Raw genomic sequence first — 27,647 nt, 5'->3', positions numbered from 1 at the left:
CCGGCACTCACCTTTTTGAATCGAAAAAACAAAATGGAAATGATGAAAAGGCGATCGCGATTGTAGCGTATATGCGCACGGATAGAGAACGAAAAAGTGCCGGTCTCCGTCCGTCGGTCCCTTTTGTTAATTATGTCCGATGTCCTCGTGTGTGGTGTATGATGCAGGTGTGTTGAGTGTGAGGTGTGGATGATGAATATGGTGTATGTAGATCTGTTGAGTATGATGTGTGGATGATATGGATGGTGTGAAGATGTGGTGTGTTGTGTTAGAATTAGAGGGGGGCGCAGAAGCTCATTTAACCATCCAGGCCCCCCTAAACGATGGTTTAGCCCAAAAGACGCTGCAACTGTTGCAGCGTTGCCACAACGCTGCTCAGCCCCGTAGACCGACGAGGTGGTGGCCCAGGCTGTCGACGCCGCAATGAAGTTCCGCTCCGCTGGGGTGCGCCACGAGATGCGGGTTGGAATCGGGGTATGCGGCCGTGCTGGATGGCTGGTCGAGTCAATTCACGTGCTGCGCTACGATGAAGCAGCGTGTGATGCGGGCTGTGGCATATTTGGCACAGCCCTCGTGGCTCACACGCTGCAGTCACATGTGTATGTGACAGGCAATTCCGGCAGTGCCCGTGGGCCTGGGCAACTTGCTGCCGTTGCACGGGTCGCATACCCCGAAATATGCCACAGTGGTGCAGGCGATGTGGGCGCCGGCAGATGGGGCACCTTAGGGTCTCCAACGTCCGTGATGGGTGTGATGGTGGCCGAGTGCCACCGCGAGGTGCGGCTTGAAGGACCGCTGCAGGCGCGGTTGCCGGTACAGGGGGCGGCGTGGTTTCCGGTGCAGTTGCCGACGTTGTTGCAACCACAGTTCGGGGCGCTGGTGAGGGCCCGGTACGTGGCGCATTGGTAGCCCGAGCGGTCGGCGTGGTTGTAACTGGCGTATCTACCTCCATAGTAATCTGTATAGAGAAGATTATTTGTTATAAATTTATTTATTTATTTTATTTTATTTTATAAAAGCTTACATAATAATACAATTATTATACAAACTTAAGAAAATACGCAGCACTAGCATCATGGGCTATCGGCCGACTGGTTATGTTATATGCGTCGAAGAAGGTCGCTGTCTTTCAAAAAGTTGTAGATTTTCGAAATGTTGTTGCTTGAGGGATCCATCAATAAAATTATTGGATCAGTATTATTGAAGTTTGACAGTCTATGAGTTTGAAGTGCTGGACAATGTTGCAGAAGATGCAATAGATTTAAATCTGAATCACAAAATGGGCATTGGTTGATCTGAGTGCCATTTAGTATGTGAGCGTGTGTGATAATGGAGTGGCCAATGCGAAGTCTGATATATGGAATGATATAATTAGATGAAAGCGATGACGGAAAGGGATGGTTTGATACGATTTGAATTTATTCTAGAGTAGTGGTGTCTGTAATTCATCCAATCAAGCGCCAATTTAGTGGATCTTTGTTGAATAATAAGCCGTTTTATATCACTCTTAACAAACAAGGCAGATGTAGTTGTTGGAGTGATGCACACCTCCTTAGCCACCGAGTCCGCAAAAGTATTTCCAATGATTCCAGAGTGACCGGGTATCCACATTATTTTTAGTCTATGTGCTAACGAAAACAACAGCGATCTAATGCCAATAATGACGTCATTGTAGTTACTGCGGTTTTTTAAAGCTTGAAAACACGATAGACTATCTGTACAGATGATGAATTTACCAAGGTTTTGTTGGGCATACTGGACAGCTTTGAGAATACCCGTAGCTTCAGCGGTAAAAATTGAACAAAATGGAAATAATAAACCATACGATATTCTTTGTTGGTTATCATCAACTACAGCAAAAGATGTATGCGACGATTTGGAGCCATCAGTATATATAAACTTCCAACCAAAAGATTTGAAGTGCGCAGATAATTCCAAAAATCGAGATTTATACACAGTGCTTGGAGTGATGGATTTGCGAAGAAAAGTAAGATCACTAATGAAAGAAGATTCATTTACTTTCCACGGTGGAATATATTTACTGCAAGGCAGCAATATTTTAAGCGGCAACTCATTGGTTTTAGCAAACAAAGCACTTTTAAAAATAGAAGACGGTATTTTAGGAGACCTCTTTCTGCAAAGTGATGATTGAAAGTCCTTTTTTATAGTAAAGTTCGTGCTGAGTATGAGTTTTGAATAAAGCTTATTTAAGCTATCTTCCACTGCATCTTTTAGAGAAGGTAGGCCAGCTTCCGTCAGTATGTTTTTAATTGGCGATGTTGGAAACACTTGAAGAGAACAACGAACTGGAAGAATGATAGGCGCAGCAAGCATCTTTAGATGATTCTTAGAATGATGTCCATAAATTTCCAAGCCATAATTAATTACAGATGAGATGAGGGTTTTAGTGACGTTGACCAGTAAAGCCGAGCCGATGAGTGAGCGCTTACATGAGAGGTATTTAATAATATTTAAATTAACAAAAAGTCTTTTCTCTTATATACTGACAATGTTTCTTAAATGTATACTTAGAGTCTAATACAATACCAAGGAACTTAATACTATCTGTACACAAAATGTTTGTATTATCAAATGTGAGCGTTGGGATAGTACATTGATGTTTTTTACAAATATGAAAAAGTTTCGATTTAGGAAAAGATATTGATGTGCCTGAAGTAGAGGACCAACGAGAAAGACGCAATAAAATTTCAGAGAAAGTAATTGTTACTGAAGTCAAATTTGAAGTTTTTGAGAATAAAATTAAATCAATATCAGCATGTCTGATGCCGGATAGTAACAAAATCTGATAGAATGGTACTGATTTCATCAAATGCAATAGGTAAATAGGATCACCGAGAGCGGTGACCCTTGTGGGGTACCATTATTCAATGGTAGAACAGAGGATGAAACATTGGATATGATAACACTTAATTTACGGTTGGATAGGAAAGATTTGACAAAGTTAAAAATACGAGAACCCACTCTCCACCTACTAAGCTGTCTTAACACTACATGAATCCCAATCCTGTCAAATGCTTTTAGGAAATCTTAAAGAAAGAATAGAAACATGATTTTTGTGGGACAGAGTATCAGAGATAAAGTGATCAAGGTGCAGGAGAGCATCCAACGTACCCTGCCCTCTGAACGCAACTTGGTTGTGCGAAATGAGATTATTAGATTGAGCATACCAGGCGAGTCTAGTAGCAATAATCTTTTCAATCAATTTACCAAGGCAAGGAAGAAGGGAAATGGGACGATAACTGCTGACCACACCAGGAGGTTTACCAGGTTTTAAAATAGGAATAATCGCGCTAGTCTTCCAGAGGACAGGGTAGTTGCCACTGAGAAAAATACTATTGTAAAGTTTGACTAGACGGGATATAAGGAATGGAGGAAGGTGCTTGATGATAAGGTAAGAGATTTTATCAATGCCAGGAGTTTTGCCCTTGACTGACGAGAGGGCTAAATTAAAATCAAGTTCAGATATATCGGCATCTAAATATTCAGCTGATTGAGATAAGGTGGAAGGAGGAAGGTAAGGAGAGCAAAGAGAAGAAAGTTTACTAGAGGAAAAATCAGAAGAGAAATTGGAGTCCAAAGAAATATTGGAAAAGTGGGTGGCAAACTCTAAGGCTATATCTTTGGGATATAGTAGAGTGCCCCGAGGAGTATTTAAATAAGTGATAGGAGAAGAAGGTGATAAACCAGCCAGTCTTTTCATATCAGTCCAGATTTTTCTAGAATCCGAAGAAGAAGTGATATTATTCGTAAATTCTTGGAAACAATGAACCTTAGCAGCCTTAGCTTTATGGCGAAAAAGTGCATTGGATTTTTTGTAAGCTATTAAGTTTGCACTAGAACGTAAACGTTTAAATTGATGCCATGCGATCTGTTTCAGATTTCTTAGTGCAGAAAGCTCATTATTCCACCAAAGAGGAGCAAGCTTGACTGGTTTAGAAGAAGAAAGGGGAAAAGAATAGTTAGAAGCAGAACGTATAATTTTTTGGATTCTAGAAGCCTCTTGATTTATATTGGAAGAAAAGGGGAAATAACGTGAATGCGAAAAACAGGCTTCTTCAAACCTATCCCAATCAGCCGAATCAGTTTTAAACCGAATCCTGGGCTTAAAAAATGAATGAGGGCGAGAAGTAGATATTTTGGAAAGGATGGGAAAATGATCACTGCCATGGAGATCATCAATACAACACCAGGATATTTTTAGGAGAGGGAGGCAGAACATATGGAAAGATCAATATTAGTGAAGGTAGAGTGAGTGGAAAAATGGGAACAATGCAGTTGGGTCTTAGTAAGGCATCCTCAATGCTACGTCCCTTGGAGTTAGCCGAAGCAGAGCCCCAAAGGGGACTCCAAGCATTGAAGTCACCACACAAGATAAAAGGATTTGAACCGGAAGGAATAAGATTTAAAAATTCAGTAGTAGAAAATGATTGATCAGGAGGGGAATAAGCACAGATGATTGAAATTTTATAGGGGGCGAGGATCTCAATAGCTACAGAAGAAAAAATTGAAAGGGGTATGGGAAGTAATACGTGAGGTAGATTTCTTTTAACTAGGATGGCAACTCCCTGCTTGTTGGTGGTGCTATGTGGGAGATTAATAAAATATCCCACATAAGCCCTAGGGGTAAAAGCTGAGGCATTATAAGATAGGTGAGTTTCATTCAACAGGATAATAGATGGATTGTACGATCCCATAAGTAACTCTAAATTAATATAATTATTAACATAACCGTTAATGTTCCATTGAAGAAGTGTAAATCATATCATATGTAAACTTATAAAAGAAAAAAAGTTAAGCTACGAATATTTTATTTAAACTAAATGTCTTCATTGTAAGAAGGAAAATTGGGTAATGCAAGAGGATCTTGCGAGCAGGAGAGGGTGGGGGAGGGTGGCGATAGGACAGGAGGAAAGGATATTGAGAGGAGAGTCAGAGATGGATAAAGGGGAAAAGAGAGGGGAAGGAGAAGTGACAGAAGAGGAGGTAGGATGGGTTGGAAGGGATTGTTTAGATGAATTGATGTCTGTAGTTGTTGTTAGATTAGTTTTGGTAGGATTGTTGGATTTGTTATTAAGTGTTGTTTCATTATTGATTTGATTAGTATTGTTAGAAATTTTAGCTATAGAGGCAAAAGAGTTTGCATTAGAAGTTGTATGAGAAAATTGAATTTTATACTTGGTAACAGCTTCACGCATACTACATTTATAAATAGTTTTAATTTTTAATATTTCTTTGGATTGTTGATATTTAGGGCAAGTATTAGATGATGCCGGGTGGTCGCCCGAGCAATTTGCACACATTATTCTCTTACATTCAGTAGGTGGGGTATGATCGGAAGGGAGGTTGTATGAGACACAAGAAGGTGAATTACGGCAGTATTTTGCTGTGTGGCCAATTAATTGACATTGCTTACAACGCATAGGATTAGGGTAATACGGACGGACAGTGAGGTTCCTCCAGGCAACATCAATTCTTTCAGGAAGTTCGTATTTATCAAAAGTTAATAAAACTACACCCGTAGAATTACGGGAGCCGTCAGCAATTCGTGAAAACTTATGTACAGCAGAAACACCCTGCTCCTTAAGACCATCAACAATATCTTCTTCTGATAAGTTATTCAGGAATGGGGCGTATATGGTGCCTTTAACCGTATTCAAAGTATTATGAAGCTTGACATTGATATGACCTCCGCCAGGTAAAATTTTTGCAGAAAGAAATTTGCTAGCTGTTTTGTTGTTATTTACAAAGAGCAGTAGGCTACCATCACGTAGCTCAGTAACTTTACTTACTTCCTTACTGATTGCTTGAATACCTTTATACGTAGCGAAGCATGATAACGAATTAAGTGGCTTGTTGTCGTCCAGCGATGACATGACCAAAAATTTTGGATCATCCGTGTTTGAGACTGGTAATTCTGGAAATTGGTCTAACGGGATCGGATTTGGTTTTTTTCTTTTCTTTTTCATTATTGGAGATAATAGGGAAAACCTATTATCCCCTAATTTGGTGGCCCCAGGGGCCATAGTAAACGCGAATTTTAGTTTAACAAATTAAGAAATTAAGTGATTGAAAAGATATAAAACGATAAAAAATTAATTCACAAACAAATCACGAGCGTAATATAAACGCAGAACAAACCGTTATACCGTTTTAACAAACTCAATAAGCACAGAGCGAAAAGCAACCGGTTACGATGACAGTTCGACGGTGATTGTGTTATAAATTTATCGTACAGTGAGATATGAGCCATCGTGCCACGATATGTGGCATGAATGGGTCGTCGTATTGATCGACCATTTTTTGTTAGTTTTCTTTACGGTTTGTTATCTTTATTTACGGTTTGTTATTTTCGGACGGTTGTTATTTTTTAACGGGTTGTTAGTTGCGTACGTTCTCGTGTTTTATTGGTTTCATTTGGTTCGTTTATTGTGTAGCGATAATACCGGTTTATTTATGAGGTGTTCGGATTCGCGATCATCGGAAGTTGGCAGAAAGCACAGCTTCACGAGCGGTCTAGTTAGTGTTCCGTTTTGCGTACGGAGATCCACGACTCGTACTCGTATGTGACTGTCGTAGCCATAATATAGCTTTTCTATGCGGCCAAGCCGCCACTCGGTGGGGGGTAGACAATCATCGTGAATGAGGACACAGTCTCCAAGTTTAGGCGCTTGTTCAGGAGTCTTCCAGCGGTATCTTTTGTGGAGATCCTTTATGTACTCGTTCTTCCATCGGCGACTGAAATCATGATGGAGAATCTTAATTCGTTCCCATCGATTTAATAGGGATAGCGACTCCACGCCTGGCTCAGGAATGGCCAGGATGGGTGCTCCCTTTAGAAAATGCCCTGGAGTTAAGGCGGTGAGATCCGAGGGGTCTTGCGATAGTACTGTGAGTGGCCGTGAATTGAGAACGGCTTCAATTCGATTTAATAACGTCGTGAACTCTTCGTAATTGAATTTATAATTTCCAGCTACCCGTTTGAAATGGGATTTGAAGCTTTTTACAGCTGATTCCCATAAACCGCCCATATGAGGAGCGCTTGGGGGTATAAATTGCCAATTGATACCTTGAGGGGCGTACTTTTGTACGATGTCGGATGACACTTGTTTTAAAAAATCCACAAATTGCTTTTCTGTGGCTCGTTGAGCTCCGATAAAGGTTTTGCCATTATCGCTCATGATTTTTGATGGGTAGCCACGGCGAGCGACGAAGCGAGCAAATGCCGCGAGAAAAGCCTCCGTCGTCAGATTACTACACAGCTCAAGGTGTACTGCCTTTGTCGTGAAACATACAAAGACAGCCACATATCCTTTCATGAGAGTGGGAGACCTTAACATGGACGCCTTTACCTGGAAAGGCCCAGCAAAATCAACACCTGTTGTGGTGAAAGGCAGAGCGAAATTGCAGCGTTCCGGTGGAAGTGCTGCCATAATCTGCGTTCGCATCTTCTGCTTGTGCATAGTGCAAATCTTGCACGTGAAGATGCACTTCTTGATTTGCGGCTTAAGACGGGGGATATAATACTCCTGGCGTACCATCTGTTGCATGAGACGATGTTCGGCGTGTAGCATTAAGATGTGGATGTAATGGAGGAATAATGTGGTAAATGGTGACCTCTCTGGAATTATTATGGGGTGGCGTTCACTGTATGTCAGGCTCGAATTAGCAAGCCGACCATTGGCACGAAGCAGACCTTTCGTGTCCAGAAATGGGTTGAGGAGTAAGAGTGAGCTCTTTTTATCAATTGGCTTCGATTCTCTTAGTAGCGATATATCGCGGCTGAAATAGCGCGTTTGTGTATATGTTATTAGTGCGACCTTTGCCTTTTGTAACTCTAGGTGCGCCACTGTGTTGCATGGGAAATTATGTGATCCCTTCACTTTGCTTTTGAGTTGTTCTATAAATTTGAACATATAAGCTACTACTCTGAGAGCTCTTGGAAACGATGAAAATCGTTCAAGGATGTCGGCCTCATCCAATATTGTGTGAAAGGTGGCGATTTTTCGATCTTCTGGTGCGATAATGTTGCGCATGGGGGATTGTGGCCAAGAGTCAGGAGATTCTATCAACCATCGGGGGCCATTCCACCAGAGGGTGGTGGTGGCAAGGTGCAGTGGCTTGCACCCTCATGTACCTAGATCGGCAGGATTGTCAGCACTGGCTACGTGACGCCAAGTGGCTGATCCCACTAGGTCAAGTATTTGAGACGTTCGGTTAGAAATATACGTCTTCCATGCATGTGGTGGTTTTTCCAACCAGGCTAGTACAATTTCAGAATCAGACCACATATATAGTTTGCATTTTGTCATATTTAAATGCATTTGCACCATGGCTACTAATTTTGACAGTAGTAGTGCGCCACATAACTGAAGTCGTGGGAGACTTATAGTTTTTAAAGGTGCCACCTTAGCTTTTGCTACTAATAAGTGGCTTGTGGTCGTGGTGTCACTTTGCGTGCGCACATAGATAGTAGCGCAGTATGCCTTTTCTGAGGCGTCACAAAAGCCATGTAATTCGACTTTGTGTTCGGGGGAGTAGTTTACCCATCGTGGAATTTGTATCTGAGAAATATCATTCAGATTGTTTGCGAACTGGGACCATTTTTCTAAGCGAAGAGGTTTCACTTGTTCGTCCCAGTCGGTTCCATCTAGCCATAGCTCTTGTATTAAGATTTTCGCTTGGATCATTATTGGCGAAAGCCATCCTGCGGGGTCGAAAAGTTTTGCCACCGAGGATAAAATCTGTCTTTTCGTTATGGCTGATAATGCGGATATGGACTCTGTCGTGTATGAGAACTGGTCCGATATCGCATTCCATTGGATGCCTAGTGTTTTTGTTGTACTTTCCTTTTCGAATATAAGGAAATTAGTGTCCAACAAATTTTCGTTTGGAATATTTTGATTATATTTGGGTGATTTGCCGTAATCTTTTTTAATGGAAACCCTGCGGAATTGAGGGCTTTTATTACCTGTGATAAGGCCTCGTATGCTTGTGGAAGAGTTTGACTTCCAGACAGAATATCGTCTACATACGTTTGAGTTTTCAACACTTCAGTTGCCAGAGGAAATTCTGACTTTGTGTTGTCTGCCAATTCGTGGAGTGTTCGAATGGCTAGATATGGTGCACAGTTAACGCCAAATGTAACTGTTTTTAGTTTGAAGTCGCGTAAAGGACTGGTGGGGGATCTTCGAACATAATACGTTGAAAATCTTGGTCGTCTTTATGTACGACTATTTGCCGATACATTTTTTCAACGTCCCCATTGAAAACGTATTTGAATATACGCCAGTTTAATATCAGAAGCATTAAATCTGGTTGGAGTGTGGGTCCCGTAAATAGGATATCATTTAGGGAATTCCCTGAACTAGTGGTTTTCGAGGCATTAAAAACAACTCTTACTTTTGTTGTTTTTTTGTCTGGCTTCACTACTGCGTGATGTGGCAGATAAAAGGAGTAGTATTTGCCGTTGACGATTTTCTCCCCTGGGGTTACTTCCTCCATGTGATCCAAATGGAGGTATTCTTCTAACACACCATCATATTCAGATTTGAGTTCGCCTTTTTTAAGTAGGTTTCTTTCCATACTTAGAAACTGCTGAATTGCAGAGGTGCGAGAGTGACCTAAGGCGAGTGTGTTAGGAAATTGTTGCTTAAGTGGTAATCGTACGACGTACCGACTGTTTTCTGATCTAGTAGTTGTGGCTTTGTAAAAATCCTCACAATACTGATCTTCAGGGTTGTGACTGATATGGGGGGAGTTCTTCTAGTTCCCAAAACTTTCTCAATTGTGAATTGAGGTACTCATTTGAGACTTCCTCAAATTGAGTTGTTAATGATGTAACTGGTTCCGCAACTAGTCCGCTTAGGACCCATCCGAAAATGGTATTTTGCGCCAGAAGTGTTTTGGTAATTTTCTTAATACCTTCGAGAATAATTTATGGTATGAGATCGCTGCCTAATAGAAGATCTATTTGAGCGGGAGTGTTGCAGTTGGGGTCTGCTAACTTAAGGTGTGAAACCTTTTGCCAATGCTTGCTATTTATATGATAGCTTGGTAGCATGTTGGTTAATTGCGGTAAGACAATAGCTTCTGCTTGTATGCGCTTATCCGCTTTGGGGGAAAAGAGGGTAATGAGGCAGATTTTATTTGAGTTTTGAACAACTCTTCCGCCCATTCCCGTGATTTCAAAGTTGGCCAGTTTTGTTGGTAACTGTAGCCTGTTTTGTGCCCTAGACGCTATAAATGATCGCTGTGATCCTTGGTCTATTAATGTTCTGAGTTTAAACGGTTCTCCTCGGTGTTCGATGGAGACAACTGCTGTGGGTAATAGTACCCTACTGTGGTTTTCGCTATGTAGCGTTTGGGTTTTCATGGCCTTTGAGCAGCATGGTGCTTCTTGGCAGTTTTCAGAATTTGTTGTGGCAACTAATCCTGTTGCTCGTTTTACGTTTGCATTGTTTGGGGGTGAGCTGGAAAAATGTGTTATATGTAACATTGAATGATGTCTTTTATGGCACTAAACGCAATTAAATTTGCTTTCGCAATCTTTAAGCGTATGCGCATGTGACAGACAGTTGGTACATAATTTTTTCGTTCTTACGAAATTGTTTCGATCGCTAACATTCATTTTTTTGAATTTTTCGCACAATTTTAATTTGTGACCTCCTCTGCACAGTTCGCATGACGTTTGTTTATATTGTTCGGAAGAGAACGATTGATTTTTAAAAAAGTTTCTATTTGAATTATTGTGGCTACTTGCTTGGGGTCTATTGAAGCTTCTATTGATCGTTTTTCTATATATATATTTTTATATTGCGCCGCATATACTTATACATGTACATGTATATACTACATATGTTCGCAGTGGTAAGAAGCCGCGAAAGAAGAATTTAATAATTTTTAATTGTAGATATATGTATGAATGTATATATACATATGTATGTATTTGAAATATGTATATTGATTTGAGAGAAAGAGCAAGTTATGCTCTTCGTATGTTATAGTGGTATAAGCGACATATATGTATGTATGTATGAAATAGAATTTTATTTGCGCATGTCTTTTTTTGTTTTTTTTTTCTTATGATGGCCGTAGGGTATTGCTGGAAAATTCTGCAAGTGAATACTTGAATACTTTATTGTTTTTTTTTTTTTTTTTGGGAATAGTTTTTGTGTTATAACACAACAGTAAGCATTTACCGGCAATGAATAATCCGCTATATGCAGTACCAAACTGCTTTGTTTGCGGTTTCTCGGTTTCTACCGGAAAATATACCGATTACCGAATTACCGAAAACAGCCTGGTAACGGTTCTCACTACTTTTTTGACCGGAATTTTGGTCAAGCCGTAAATTTAATTTTGTGAAATTAAATCATACATATGTACATACATAGGTACATGTGTATAACATAAAAAATTGAAAGGAACGATACACTCACTTTGCTTTCCTCCAGGGGCTTTTGGGGATAGTAGGAGTTTACGTGTGTATGTATGTATGTGTGGGCCTTGTGCGTGTGCCTGTGCTTGTGGGTTGCCTGTTGTTGTTGGCGCTGTAGCTGTGCTCGTGTTTTGTATGAATTTTTCTCCTTTTGTTCGTAGGTTATGTCACTGCACTATCACTTTATATGTACATACATATGCATATATATCGCAGGTGTAATTATTATTTTACTCTGCTTTCTCTTTCTTCACTGCACTTTTTGTCACCACACTTTTTTTTTGGTTTTCGTTTTCGGTTTTTTTTTTCGCTTTGGGTTAGATTTGAAAACACTTACTCTTTACATACATATGTATGTGTATTGTATGTATATGTTATTTGATCACTGCACTTTGCCACCACACTTCGTTAGTTTGTTACAGCACTTATGCACACGTAATATAGTTATGTATGTACATATGTATATGGATATACATATGTGTATGTACATACATATGTATATATGTCTATATATGTATATATGTTTTTTTTTTTTAACTGTGTCACCGCACCACCGTTGTCTTTTGACCACTTTAGTATTTTTTTTTTTGTTTTTGCTATCTGTGTTACCTCACTCACCACCGTTGTCTTTTGACTTCTTTTTTTGTTTTTTTGTTTTTTTGCTAACTGTGTCACTTCACCACCGTTGTCTTTTGACAACTTTTAGAACTTTGTTTTTTTTTTTTTTTGTGTTAACTGTTTCACCTCACCACTTGTTTCTTTCTTTGTTAACTGTGTCACGTCACTTTCTTTTACCCCTTTTTTTTTTGTTAGCTGTGTCACGTCACTTTCGTTTAGAACATGTTTTTTCCCTTGTTAACTTTGCCACGTTACCACTTTTTTTGTTAGTTTGGTTTTTAATGATTTGGTTATCGCGTTACCGTCGCGTTACTGTCACCAAAATTTTTTTTTTTTTTTTTTTAAGATTTTATGTTTTTTATCACAAGTGCCGTCCGGTACGGCTCGAAGGACCATATAGAAAGCTCGGTACGCTTAATACTCACGTCTACCAACACTCACTTTTGTTGGGAACTTATAGCGAGCGTGGATGTGATGCGTGATGCTTGATGCGTGTATGCGCGCGGTTGAAGAACAAAAAGTGCCGGTCGCCGTCCGTCGGTCCCTTTTGTTAATTATATCCGATGTCCTCGTGTGTGGTGTATGATGCAGGTGTGTTGAGTGTCAGGTGTGGATGATGAATATGGTGTATGTAGATGTGTTGAGTATGATGTGTGGATGATATGGATGGTGTGAAGATGTGGTGTGTTGTGTTAGAATTAGAGGGGGGCGCAGAAGCTCATTTAACCACTTATGTATGTGCTTTCATGACAAATATATGTATGTATGTATGTATAAATTATATGCAGCGTCGTTTGCGCATAGTAGATATGCGAATCTGTAAGCGTACATTCCTTAACATCGGAGTTATCATTATTTTTCTCATTTAACACTGAAAATGCTCAATTCTGCTATTTTCGACCCCTTCATGTTAAATATTGGTGAAATCCGCTAATAATATTTTTGTGGTGAAATCCACTAATAGAAAACTCAACCCCTCCAAAAAGAGGAACGTGATGACAATCGGCACGCCAGGAACCTTCTCTATATTATACTTTCTCTGCTTGAAAACCGAGGGCATACATACATATGTATGTATGCTTTTGCGTTTTGCCCTCAGCAATTCAATATTGACATGTAAACATAATTATGATATGAGTATAATTTTGTATGAAAGCATGCATAGTAATATTTATAGTTAATTTGGACTTGCATATTTAATAATTTTATTTAATTTATACATAATATGCTATACTAATAAATATTTTTGTATTATATTTCTTTTGAATTGAATTGAAATGAGTTTATCAAAACAAAATACATATGTATGTAAGTTAATGCAACCCAAACCCACTAAAATAAACCTGTATCCCATTTATCTCTAGTAGACACATATGTAATGTAAGTCGACACCTCATTCATCCATAGGATCAATCCAACCGCCTATCATAACAAATAGAATTAACGTAAACAAAGAATATTAAAATCAACAATAGCCAAACAAAGAATATTAAATCAACAATAGCCAATTGGCAAAGTCATCATAAAATCTACCGGAATACAATTACAGAACTTGATCATGCATCAAGAAATGCCACAGCCATCCTTTTTGCATGGTCAGCATTATAATACTATAAGAACTAAAATTAAGAGATAAATAGGACAGTGATGAGTTGTATATCATCAGTTATTAGTAATAAGTCTTAAGCTATAGTTATAAGTTCTTTTTAAAAAAACCAATAAATAAAATAAAAAATTAATTTGTATAAATACATCGTCTATCATATTAATCTTATTATCTGCTCATACAGAGAACATAAAACATAGAGAAGGTGCAGGTTCGATATCGAACATTTTCTAAGATTGGAGTAAGGAATTCACCTCACAACCTCAGAATTCACGATGTGAATGTTAACATTTTTAACAGTTCACTCACATACTCAAACAGAGAATATGAAGAGAAGTAAATATGTGTATTTTCGGCATATAATGACATGGCATATATGCCCAAGCAGAGAATATGAAGAGACAGAAAGAAGAATTTCGTTTTGCTTTTCGTTTATATTTTTTTCCATTTTGACAGCGAAAAATCTGCACAAAATACACCTCTCACATAGAGAACATAAACAAATTTTTTATGTTCTTGTCTCACATGCCGAAGAATATGAAGAGACATAAATATACATATGTATGCATGCCCATGTTGATACTCCCAAACAGAGAATATTGAAGAAAAATAGTATCTTTGATATTCCATAGGAAAGGTACTTATGTATGAATGTATGGAAATATGTATGTATGTAGAACTTTTATTCATTATTTGTCAATTTAATCTTATTTTAAAATAATTCATTTTAAATAAATAAAAGATTTACTTAACATCATTATGATATTTTCATGATTCATGTAAGCTTTCAACCAGGGAATTCCTTTCATACGCAATGTACAAATGTAAGGAATTTCGTATTGACGTCGGCATTTCTATTTCTCATACTTCAATTTTTGCTTTCAATCAAGGAATTGCTTGTATGTACATATGTATGTGCAATGTATGCCTTTGCGTTTTGCCGTCGGCATTTCCATAATGGCATGCAAAAGTAATTATGCATTTCTTTGTTTCGTTTTGGCCCAATTTTGTATGTTAAGACAAGTGTCAATAATTGCGCCAAAATCAAATAAATATTTACATATCACTTACCAGGGAACCTGTAAAAATCTTCTTCTTACATGTTCTTTGTATATATCATATGTATGTACCAGAGACCTGCACGATTAAGGTAGGCATCGTACGATTACGTTACTAAGTAACACTTCTGACGATTACCACGATGCGAAGGCAACATTGCGCATCGGCATCGCGGCATCGTGGCATCGTACGATTACTATCTGGTATCGTCAATGGCAAATGAAACGAAGTATGTACATACATAAAAGAAAATTCTTGTGATTTTTCTTTCGTACTTACCTTATATTAGGAAAAAATTAATAAAATTCTCTTCATTTAAACATAAATTAATTCAATAAAACATAACATAACACAACATAAATTAATTCAATAAATAAAAATAAATTAAATATATCTCGTTATTTTCGATCAAAATAAACAACGAATTAAAAATAAAAAAATATTTAATATGAACTTAATTTTTTTGTTGTGAATGCAAAAATAAAATGACGTCCAGATTTTCTCCTTTCAAATTTGTTCTTCTTTCTTCTAATATACGGTTTGCCAAACTAAAACATCTTTCGCTTGCTGCACTAGACACTGGAATACATAAAATTTGTCGTGCCAGTCTAGCCATCAATGTAAACTCATCTTCATGACGCGCACAATACTAATTGAGTAACATGTTAGTAATCGGCGATGCCGCGATGCCGATACCCACGATGCCGATGCCCACGATGCCAAAGTACCGTTACGTAGCGTGTACTCGCCGCATCGGCATCGCCGCTTGCTAACATGTTACTTTTTTAATTACTCGTGCAGGTCTCTGGTATGTACATAAATAAGTATTGAGCTTTACACACAAATGAAAGTAACCATCCTTCTTGCTCCTACTTTTATGTATATTGGCCCAATTGACAAGTGTCAATAATTGCGCCAATTTTCATAAAGTTGGTGATTTTGTGAAGTGCGGACGGATTTTTTCTCAGTCGTGTTATTTTTAAAAATCGAAATAAAATGCCGAAAGTTCGTAAGTGTCGCGTGCGCGGGTGTGAGAGTACCAGCGGTGGGGTACTACGTTTATTTAGTTTCCCAAATGAATGTGAGTTGGCTGAAAAGTGGAAGGAGAATCTAAAAATTTCTCCCACTGACCACGTTCCAGCCAGCAACTCATTTATTTGTGAGAAACATTTTCAAAAAGAGGCAATTGGCCCAAAAATGCTTAAAAGGAATGCAGTACCTACATTACATCTGGGTAAGTGTAGTTCTTTTTTTATCTTGGGGGTTGCTTAAATATATACTAAATTTATTGGGGAACACACACCACTGCTTTGATTGAAATGAAAATATCTGAATTTTAGGTTTGTATTTAACAATTTTATTTAAAGCGTTAAGTTTGTATTTTTACAAGTTAATAAATATGATGCCGGTGCTGGCGATCGAGTTGCTTCAGATCATGGTCGAACGCAAAATCCGGAGCATTAGTGAGACAGCATCCGGCTGTTTTAGAATTAAAAGCTGAGCGTTGCGCGCAGGATAGGAGGCGATCGAAGTGTACAGCTTTAGCGCGGCGGAGATGGGTGGAGACGATGTCGAACGTTTTTATTACAACTTAAATGCGAAGGATGGGTGTCGCAAACTGAAAGTTGAAGTGCTGTTGATAAGATGTGTACCGAAATGTATGTGCTGGCGAAAGGTGTCGACGGGGCGCTGGGTAGAAGCGAATGTTCCAAGAACGAATGTGTCCGCAATCCTTTTGCCCAGCCTTTTTGTTAAGTGGGTTGATTGATGGAGAGGTGTGGTGAGTTGTGTCGTGTGGTGATGTATGAGTGTGCTGTCATCGGAAGTGTTGTATTAGTGTGTGCCAGTTTTTCCGGGTAGAGGGGGCAGGTGCTTAACTCATTTAAACATCCTGGGCTCCCTAGGCGAACGTTTTGCCTAGTATTATACGTATGTGCGATATATGCGATTGCATGTATAGCGGAGTACTTCTGGTAGAGTACCCGAGGGCGCAGAATACCTGTAAATGGTAAAAACGGCTTTGGTTTTAAACATATTTGGTACGCATTTGCTTTCGTTTCCTTGATAGGTTTACTATTGTGGATTTACTAAAAATTTCTTTATCATCGGTTTGTTCAACTGGCTGTTTATTATTTGCCTTTTCTGTGTTATCGGCTTATAAAGGATAGTAACTCCACGCCTGGCTCAGATGTGGCCAGAATGGGTACTTCTTAGCCCTAGAGTTAGGACTATAAAATTAGAGGGATCTTGAGTGAGAGTGGCCGCTAATGGAGAACGGCTTCACTTCGCACAGTAGAGAATTCTTCATAATTACTTAATGCTTTGTATAGCTGATTCCCCTTAATCACCAATGTGAGGAGCGCTTATGTAGATGAATATTATTCAACTTTTTGTACAATTTTATTATAGGAAATATTTAAGTGCATATGCATTAATTTTACAAGTAATGGCCCGCCTACGTTCTAGAATTTTTTTTTTTAATTGTTTTTTTTCTCATTATTGGCGAAGGCCATCCTACGGGGCCGAAAACTTTGTATGCGCTTTTAATATAGGAGGAAGTCTCCCTATATCCGGCTCCAAGGACCATGAATAATTTTGGGGCAAGAAAAATGCTTTTGTTCGTTTGAATATAATTAAATTTAATTTCCAATGTTAACTTTGATATTTTACATTTCACAATAAAATGTGTAAGTGAAAGGAAAGTGTACTCGTTACGTGCGTATGTGTTATTGAAATCCACAGCGAGCAGACGAGGAAGTAAAAAAGGGACGTACAGGAGCTCGGTCGAATAAAATGCTGAACTCAGCGCGCAGGATCCATCCGATCGTTGATATGTGACGAATGTGTGACGAATTGTGTCGAATAGCTTAGTACGAATCATGTTTCCTATCCTGCTGTCCATCCTTTTTGTTTAGTGGGTAGGGGTACAGGTGTGGTGAGTTGTGTTGTAGTCATCAGCAGTGGTGAATTGCGATCTAGCATTAGGATGCGCCAGTTTTACCGAGTTGAGGGGTGGATCCTTAACTCATTTAAACATCCTGGGCCCCCTAGGCGAATATTTTGCCTAGTTTTATATATATAATCTGATGCATGTAATTCGGCTTACTGTTGGTGGAGTAACCGAGGCCGCAGAATATTAGATGTAAGAAGCCATTTTGGTTTTAATAGCCAATTGTATTTTGTGTAAATATTGGTGCCTGAGGTACTAATTGATTTTGCGTGCTTTGACGACTTAAGTTGTCAAAAGTTGTTTGCTTTTATTAATTTTATTAGCTGTTATTTACAATTTATTTTTTATCGGTTTGGCATACCGGTAGTTGCCTTTTCTGTATGATCGGCAATTGTTTGCATTTAATTTATTCTCGGCTTATGAAGGATAGTAACTCCACGCGTGGCTCAGATGTAGTCAGAATGGGTACTCCTTAGTCCAGGAGTTAGGACTATGAAATGACTATGAGGGATCTTGCGAGAGAGTGGGCGGTAATTGCGAACGGCTTCATTAGAATTATAATTTTTTAAGTGGGATGTTCAAGTTGTACAACAGATTCTCACCAACTACCCTTATGAGGAGCGCTTATGTAGAGACGATAAGAGCGACCTCTGCTTTTGTTAATTTTTTATTTATTCTATTTGAGAAATTATGAAAAAGGTCGATTTTTCGACTTTTTGATACAACTGTGTTACTTTTTATGTTTTTATGTATGCACTGAGTTGGCGTTTAGTAGCCCGCCACCGCTCAAGGATTTGTTCGAAATTGTTTTTTTTTTCCATTATTGGCGAAAGCCATCCTGCGGGGCCGAAAAGTTGTATGTGCTTTTAATAATTTGGAATGTCAGAGGTAACTCTGACTTTGTTTTTTATACCGATTTGTGGAGTATTGGAAAATTGTGGCTCTGGTGGTAATCGCACGACGTACCGGCCATTATTATTATTTGATTGAGTAGTTATGGGGGGAAGTTTTCTTAACTTTTGACATTTCCTTAAATGCGAATTAAGGTATTTGTTTTTATTATACTCAACTTGAGTTGGTATGGTGGTGACTAGTTCTGTAACTAGTCCATTTTGTGTTTCGCTGTGCAGCGCTTGAGATTTGTGTGCCTTTGAGCAGCATGGTGTCTCTTGGCAATTTTTAGTATTTTGGCTTTCGGGATTTGCTTTTGTAAGTAAAGCTGTGGTTCTTTTTGTATATGCGCTCCTTTGAGGTGAGATGTGATATGTGCTGTTATGAAGCATTGTATGATGTCTTTTATGACAATAGAAGCAATTATATTTGCTTTTGCAATTTTTAAGATTGTGTGTATGGGACAAGCAGTTTGTACAGAGTCTTTTTGATCTGACAAAGTTGTTCCTTTCGTTAATATTTAATTTTTTAAACTTATCGCAAGTTTTAAGCTTATGCCCTCTTGTGCATAGTTCGCATGACGTGTGTTTTTTCTGTTCGGATATGAACGAGAGCGTTTTGTGAAAGCTTTTGTCTAAATTTTTGTTGCTTCTAGCTTGAGGTCTATTGAAGCTTCTATTTTGGTCGTGTTTAATGATCTTAGTTTTGATTATTTTTTCTTCTAACCTTTCCGCAATTTCATATTGGGTGGTGAGAAAATCTGTCATTTGTTGCCACGTTGGGCACTTTTTTCGTGATGAGAGCGATTGCTGCCATAGAAGTGACGACTTTTCTGGTAATGCGGCGGTGCAAATGTTTACCGGAATTGGGTCCCAGCTGTCTGTGGGAATATTTAGTGTCGATAAAATCGACAAACAATTTGAAACAGTGGATTCTAGTTTGATGAATTCTACACTTGTTCCTTTCTTAATTTTTGGCAAGTTCATTAGTGTCGTTACTTGCTTATCGACTAGTATTCTGTCGTTTTCATATCTAGCTTTTAGAGCTTCCCAAGCCAAATTGAAATTGTCGTCATTTAATGCGAACTGTTTGACTACTTCGCCTGCTTGACCTTTAGTTTTGTATCTGAGGTGATACAATTTTTGCGCATGTGATGATTTAGGATGGTTTATGTACACGGCCGAAAACATGTCCCGGAAGGACGGGCATTCTTCATAACCTCCGAAAAAGGTTTCTGTGTCACATGCGGGCACCTCGAGGTGGATGCCTGAACTTGCCTTTTGACTGTCTACGAGTATTTGTGGCAGCTCTACTCTACTGTGGAGAGTAGGTGCAATTGCTTTAATGAGCTTTAGTTGATCGGAGATCATAGCTCTTATTTCTTCGAACTGGTCTAAGCAGTTTTCGTATATGGCGTAAGCAGATAATTTAAAATTTTGTGGTAGATCTGAATCGTCAGACTCTACAATGGCGTCATGAGCCGCTTGGAAGCGAGTCCAAAAATTTTTAAGATTTTGACTTTTGATTTCTAGTAGCGATTCAGAGTTTTCTTGAATCGATAAAGAGGCAAATCTAGTGCAGTATCTTGTTAAACTGTCACTTTCTGAAATAAATTTAATAGCCTGTTTTGAGCGTGTAGCTCCTGCAGGCGTATATTGGTTTTTTTCGTTATTAACCATTTCTTTATTATTATGTGATAAAGATGTTGTAATTGTAAATATAATTTGTAATTTAATTATTAAATTCGCACTTTTTCTTTATGTGTACTTTTTGTCCTTATGTTGGTATATGGGTATACCCTAATACTTGGACTTGTATGTATGAGTTGTTGTGCAATTGAGAGCTCGTTGAAGATATCAATTTGCTTTGTACATATGTAAGTATGCACGAATTGTTTGTGCTAATGTATCGCGCAAAGTGTAGCTGTAATGTTTTGTACAATCCCGCTTGTTTTTATTTGACAAAGAACAAGGGGTATTGCTGAATATTTACCAATGTGGACTTTGGATAGAAGTATAGTTATATACAATTGTATACTTATGTACCAATATATATTTTTGTTTATTTTTTTTTTTTTTGGTATCAAAAATTATTTTTTATTACTAAAATAATCAGTGTTACTTTACCGGATTGTTTAATTATTTAAGGAATAATTCGATCACCCTTTTATGAAAATTATTTAAGACTTAACATATAGTAACCAGTGCAGGGTATAAATTCGAAGGTGAACTCTATAAAGAAAATGAGCGCGAAAACGGATTAGGTAAACCAGATGTTTTCCGTATGCACTATTACACATATAGTATGTATATACTTATGTTTATAAGTATGTAAATGTTCTAATATGTATGCATGTAAAAAAAATATATTTGCACCAGGTAGATACGCATATATGTATGTTTGTAAGTATGTTTTCATTTTGTGTTGCTTTTTCTGTAATAATTTCAATTATTGCCTTCGCTTACTAATTTTAAGCAGGCATAAAGGGTATTGCCGGATACTGGTGCAAGTGAATACTTGAATTTTTATTTTATTGGTGCGTTAATACAGTTTAGACTACACAAAGGTAGGCTAGTACATAGGCATCGAAAATTTTGGTATTTGTATTTATGTATGTATGCATATGTGTACATATATATATTATACTGAACAGTTTTCGGGTTTTCCGGAAATTAAACCCAAAAGTTAGCACCGTTTGGTAGCCGCATTAAATTATTAAATGTGTCATACATACATATGTATGTATGTGCATATAATATATATTATATATATACATATATATTAAGGGACTTGATACGCTCACTTGGTATTTTGGTACGTTTGTGCAGGGTATATTTCGTTTTGCGTTTTGTTCCTCTTCCTTTGCTCCAGCAGGCTACCTCCTTCTGCCGTTGTTTTGTTGTGTGTATGTATATTTGTTGTAATGTGCGCGGCCGTTTGTTTCTTTTTTGTTTGTTTAATTGGTGTTTTAGTTATTTGCGTCGGATTTGTGTTTAAGCTTATTGTTTAAATTTCCTTTTCGCCCACGATTAATTATTTAGTTGATGTTTTGTGTTTAGGTAACGCGCGTTAGTTTGTTGCTCTTGTCTTTGTTGAAATTGTTTATTGTTCGTTTTGTTGTCGTTACACTTTATGTATGTATGACTGTATGTATATATTTTAAATGTACTGCACGGCACCTTCTGCTGATTATTATTTTTGTTTATTATATGTACATAAGTATGCGGCTATGTTTTTTTTTTGTTGTGGTTTGGCAAGCACTGTTTTCTATTCTTTTTTTTTTTGTTCTTTTTCTCACAGCACCCTTTTTGTTTTTTGTTCACCGCACAAGTATATATTAATTTGTTTATTGTGGTTTATGTTTTTCCACTAGTGCCTTTCTGTGAGGCTCGAAGGACCATGAATAAATATATACCCAATTTATTGGGGAACACACACCACTGCTTTGATTGAAATGAAAATATCTGAATTTTAGGTTTGTATTTAACAATTTTATTTAAAGCGTTAAGTTTGTATTTTTACAAGTTAATAAATATGATGCCGGTGCTGGCGATCGAGTTGCTTCGGATCATGGTCGAACCCAAAATCCGGAGCATTAGTGAGACAGCATCCGGCTGTTTTAGAATTAAAAGCTGAGCGTTGCGCGCAGGATAGGAGGCGATCGAAGTGTACAGCTTTAGCGCGGCGGAGATGGGTGGAGACGATGTCGAACGTTTTTATTACAACTTAAATGCGTAGGATGGGTGTCGCAAACTGAAAGTTGAAGTGCTGTTGATAAGATGTGTACCGAAATGTATGTGCTGGCGAAAGGTGTCGACGGGGCGCTGGGTAGAAGCGAATGTTCCAAGAACGAATGTGTCCGCAATCCTTTTGCCCAGCCTTTTTGTTAAGTGGGTTGATTGATGGAGAGGTGTGGTGAGTTGTGTCGTGTGGTGATGTATGAGTGTGCTGTCATTGGAAGTGTTGTATTAGTGTGTGCCAGTTTTTCCGGGTAGAGGGGGCAGATGCTTAACTAATTTAAACAGGGGTGTTTATTCGAGTGTAATATTTGCTTGTGGGTGCTCTTACAAGTGCATGAGTGTGTTTGATGATTTGCGGGTGCACATACAAGTGTGTTTTGATAATTTGCCCAGCCAGCATTTAGACATAAAAATAATCGTTTTGTGAGCGTTCTGTGACCTTTACAAAATAAGAATATATTCTAAATATAACAATAATAATAACTAATCCTGTGCAAATATGCTGAACTAAATCTTTTAATTTCATCTTTAACAAAAGGTATATTCAGAACTGAATAAAGAATGGCTTTATTTGTTATGAACCAAGGCGCGTTTGTAATTAATCTTAGACTTTTCGATTGGTATCTTTGTAGAATTTCAATATTTGTATTACAAGCAGTGCCCCAAAGTTGAACACCGTATGTCCATATAGGTTTTAGTATAGGTTTATGTATATATAAAAGTAATTTATTTTCAAGATATAACTGCGATGTATGCCCAAGTATCCAATATCCTTGTTTGGTTTTTATTTTTAATTGTTTATTTTTGGCTGGTATGTGTGTGTGCTTAATTAAATTTCCTGTGGGTGCATATAATATTTAATATTACATATGTGTATGTGCATATGTATGTACATACACTTATATTGAAATTTAGTATTTATTATATATATTTTATATTTATCTTTATATTTACTTACAATTTTAGATGAGGCCCCAACGCAATTATTTCAACCGGTGCGCCCGTACAAAAGTTGCTGCGTTAGCAACTGTGCCGGTGGAGTAAAACTTTTTACGTTTCCTAAAACGGAAGTTGCTAGAAATAATTGGGTTAAGGCCTGCAATCTTCAGTTACCACTGAAAAAACATTTATATATATGTGAAAGACATTTTCACAATAAAGATATCTCGTCAAGGCGCATTTTGAATGAAGCTCTTCCTGTGCTAAATTTAAAATTTGAAGTTGACGAAACTAGTCAGCAATCGCCACAGTGGGTTTTGCCGCCGGTTGTACAAACATATGATGTTTTAAAAACCGAGTGAACAACACCAAATGATATGTCATTTGAAGAGATGGGAAATCCAAATGACATATCATTTGAAGAATTTGAAAAATATTCCCGCCTTCATGGAATACAAATGAAAGCGAAGATAGTGAAAATATCACTGTTCGCCACCACGAGCATTACGCTCAAGTAGCTAGGGGTTTTCAAAGCAATTCTTTGAGGCAAATGAAAAAGATTAAAGAGCTAAAAAGGAAAGTTTTCCTGTTGACAAAAAAATGTCAAGCTCTCGAAAAAAACGTCATAATAACAGGCGATGCTAATGAACATGCGATAACATTCGCAAAAATGATTTTGAAGAAAAAAAAAGGAGAAATCAATGGCTTTAAACATAAATTATATGTCGACTAAGACAATCAGAAAAGATCTGACGTACAACAACGTACGAGATGTGATTGATGGCTTCGTCGATAATGGAGAAGGTCACCGGGATAGCGTGATCGGCAATAAGTGTTGCTTCTTTATGTTGAAAGGCATAGTCGCGAAATGGAAATATGTAATTTCCTATTATGTGGCAAAAGGTAGCGTCAAAAGTGAGAATTTGTTGGATTTGCTCAAGAGCAATATAAATGCCTCGGAACAAATCGGGCTTAAAATTAAATCAATAGTGTGCGACCAAGGTACACCAAATACCAAATTGAGGCACCTATTAGGCGCTACGAACGAAAAACCATAGTTCTTTCATAATGAAAGAAAAATATATATGATGTTTGACTATTGCCATTCAATAAAATGTATGCGCAATATGTACTTAAAGTATGACGTTGAAATGCAAGATGGGCTGACAACTTTTAAAGATGTCCGAAAAATATATGCCATAGACCAGGCGAACGTTAATTTTAAAATGTGTCCTAAATTAACCTATTCGCATGTGTACCCCGGAAATTTAGAAAAAATGTCAGTGCGTTTTTTGCTGCACAGAGGCGGGTGCGAATCTATGCTGCAACAATATAGTGGTCCGAGTCGATGTTAGGACCTCGGAGCGCACGCACATCTAAGACACTGGAGACTTGTCTTCCGTATATCACAGCATGATCGATCTGGTTGGTGGTTTTTCGATGGGAGACACCCAGGTGGCTTGATGTATTTTCTTATACTGGAATCTAGTACTACTGGAATTTCGGGCCCCGGCGAAGTCTATCAGCATCAACCCATTTAGGGATTATTCATCGTGGAGGCTGAATTTACAGACCTAGTGCCAACGATACCTTCTTTGCTCACTCTGGAGTTAAGGTCGCCAAGCACGATTTTGATATGGTGGCGGGGGAAGCTCTCATAGGTGCGCTTCAAGCGCTCATAGAAGACATCTTTGGTCACATCGTCCTTCTATTCCATCGGGGCGTGGGAGCAAATCAGAGATATGTTGAAGAACTTCGCTTTGATCCGGTTTGTGGCTAGACGTTCATCCACCGGGGTGAATGACAGTATTCGGCGACGGAGTCTCTCTTCCACCACGAATCCCACACCAAAATTTGCGCTCCGTTATATGGCCAATGTAGTAAATACCACAAGGACTTGTGATGTCAGCCTTCACTGTAACGAAGACATCAACCAGCTGGGCAGCAGCACCTTCCCAATTAAGGGACCGGAGATTACAGGTTAATGCCATGGTCGTCATTAAAAAGGGGGCTAACTCATCCGAGGCTTGTTGTTCTTTTTCATTGGGTGCGGTTCTTACAAGGCGGGTCGCAAACCCAGCGCACAACCCTATGGAGGGGATGTTTCGCCTTCAAACGGGTGTTGTTAGGCTACCCAGAGTATTCTTGGTAACAAAAGAATCGTTTCTGGCCACTCCCAAGTGAATGGCGATCAGAGAAATTTCCTCACTTGCGTGATCTTCTACAAATGACTCCAAATTCCATGACTCCTGCAGCCTGAACATTCTGGAGAAATTTTAAACGTTGGCGTTACGTCTAGGCAGGCACCTATAAACAGAGTGGAGGAGCGCGAAAATTTGCCTATGAAAGCTTTGGAGAAGCAGGCCGAAACGCAACAAAGCCTTGTCAGTATATTACAAAACTTTAACTTAATACTCGTATGCAATGGAATCGCTAAGTTTGTATGTATAATAGAATATTTGTGAATTAAAAAAAGAAAATTGGCACCGTATAAAATGATAGAAGAATGAAAGAAGAAAGGAAATATTGAAAAAAGGCGACATATAGAAGAAATTAATTAATGGAATTGGAATTAAAAAAACTTACAATACTTGAAATAAAAAACGTATTTCCAGCAATTCCAAATTAATTTCGATTATTTTATTGTATGTTACATATACGAGTTAAAAAAACTTTTTTTTGGTTTTTTATAAAAAAATAATTTGGGAGCGATTCTCCTTTATTGAATTCTGTCTTAGAACTAAAAATTACAATTAATTATTATTATTAATTATTAGCCTACGTTTGCCGCTGCAACGGGTATGGTGTTCGTTGACGCTGCGCTTCCCACAGGTTGACACTACACTCTCAGCGATTTAGTTGGTGTCGTATTTTATTGCTTTGTATCGTATGTGTGGAGTGCTAACTAGTCCCCCCTTGAAATTCAAACGTCGTCGTTTGAATCTTGAGGTGTATTGAAGATTTGATAGAGTCCGTCTATTGCCGGTTGTGATAGTATTTGGTTCATCTTCCTTGCGTTGTTTTAAAAGATTTTTCCCGGAGATTAAGGCGATCACTATTATGATGGCGATTAGGGCGATGCTGGTTGCATGTTTGGCTCTATTTGCTGCTTCTAACAAGCTTACTTCTTTTGTATTGTTGAAGTTTAGCTGTTTCATCATCTCCAGCGAAAGGAATTCCTCTATGTTGAGGGGTGCGGATGACGGTTGTAGAATGGCTGGTAATGGTTTACTTGCTGTTCTTTCTTCGTTATATGTAGATTTTTTTCGTGTTGATAATAATGCTTACGTTGGTATACAAAATGATGAATGTCCCATTTAAAAATATTGATTCGTTATTTATTGAAATTTCTCCATTGAATTTGTTTAGAAGCAGTATGCCAGGTCCCATTTCCGCTATAGTTGAGATTTGTTGGTTGTTGACCTCCGTGCGGTCTGGCAAACGACTTTCTAAAAGATTGTTTATACATATATGAATAATTACTTAAATCTACTACATTATTATTTTACAATAATTTCTTATTCCATAGATTCTCTTTTCGCAATTTATAATTGTATTGAAATTGATTTTATTAATTTTCGCATTATTTTTACAGCTCTAATGTCTAAAGTTTTTCAAATATGGTTATCTACGGTTGGGAGGCTTGCAATATAGATTATAATTTTACCATTAGTTGAAATTTTTATTTCAGAAAATTCACTAGATTTACATATGGGATATCGTCATTGTCTATTGCTTTCTTTTCAATATTTACTTCTTCATTTGACATATGAAAACGAATGTATTGTGTTCTTTAATTATTTCAAACTTATATTTCAGCTGTAAGAATGATTCCATTTCTAAACTTTTTTCATTTTGTATAGTTTTAATTATATTATTTCACTAATTTTGTGTATTGTAGGTTATTATTATTTTTTAAAACATTATTTATTTTATTTGAAATTACTTCGTAGTCTTCATGATCTGGACTTTCTGCAATCCATTCCCATGCGCTACCCGAGAAATTTATTGATCTTTTTAGTTTCTTTTCAACTTTTAAAATATTCAGTTGGGCTCTTATTTGTGTTATTAGGTGGAATATGAAGGGGTAGTTAGGATTTTTGCCGATAATTTCGGTTTCGATGGTCGCTTCTATATGGTCAAGTGTCTTCGTATATTTTTCTATAACAGCCGTTTCCTTTATTACTGTTATGAGTTGTGAGTTTCAGTAATCGAGTATCTGTACTTCCGCCATTCTGAAAAGAATGTCAGTACATATTTAGTTACGTATCCTACCTTTGTGAATTATTTGTCCTTTTTCAGTTAGCATGGTACTATTTCTATCTTCCTTAACTATTTCCTTGCTGTAGGGTTTATTTAGCTGAGTTCCTAATCACCTATTTTTCT

At 37.8% G+C, this 27,647-nt stretch overlaps 2 protein-coding genes across 2 annotated transcripts; one reads left to right on the top strand and one right to left on the bottom strand.

The window, feature by feature from the left end:
* Positions 1-73: 73 nt before the first annotated feature.
* Positions 74-12,589, bottom strand: LOC120779898. The gene is made up of 2 exons (XM_040112247.1): positions 12,518-12,589; positions 74-958 (listed from the first exon to the last, which is right to left on the bottom strand). The coding sequence occupies exon 2, from the start codon at positions 950-952 to the stop codon at positions 329-331; it is 624 nt and encodes a 207-aa protein (XP_039968181.1). The 5' UTR covers positions 953-958; positions 12,518-12,589; the 3' UTR covers positions 74-328.
* Positions 12,590-15,216: 2,627 nt separating this feature from the next.
* LOC120779840 lies at positions 15,217-23,695 on the top strand. Its single transcript, XM_040112203.1, has 2 exons — positions 15,217-15,975; positions 23,289-23,695. Exons 1-2 carry the CDS (start codon positions 15,738-15,740, stop codon positions 23,621-23,623), a joined length of 573 nt encoding a protein of 190 aa, XP_039968137.1. The 5' UTR covers positions 15,217-15,737; the 3' UTR covers positions 23,624-23,695.
* The last annotated feature ends 3,952 nt before the right edge of the window (positions 23,696-27,647 follow it).

Source organism: Bactrocera tryoni, unplaced genomic scaffold (assembly GCF_016617805.1).
Source record: "Bactrocera tryoni isolate S06 unplaced genomic scaffold, CSIRO_BtryS06_freeze2 scaffold_11, whole genome shotgun sequence".
NCBI lineage: Eukaryota > Metazoa > Arthropoda > Insecta > Diptera > Tephritidae > Bactrocera > Bactrocera tryoni.
This window is presented reverse-complemented; position numbering and strand designations above follow the sequence as displayed.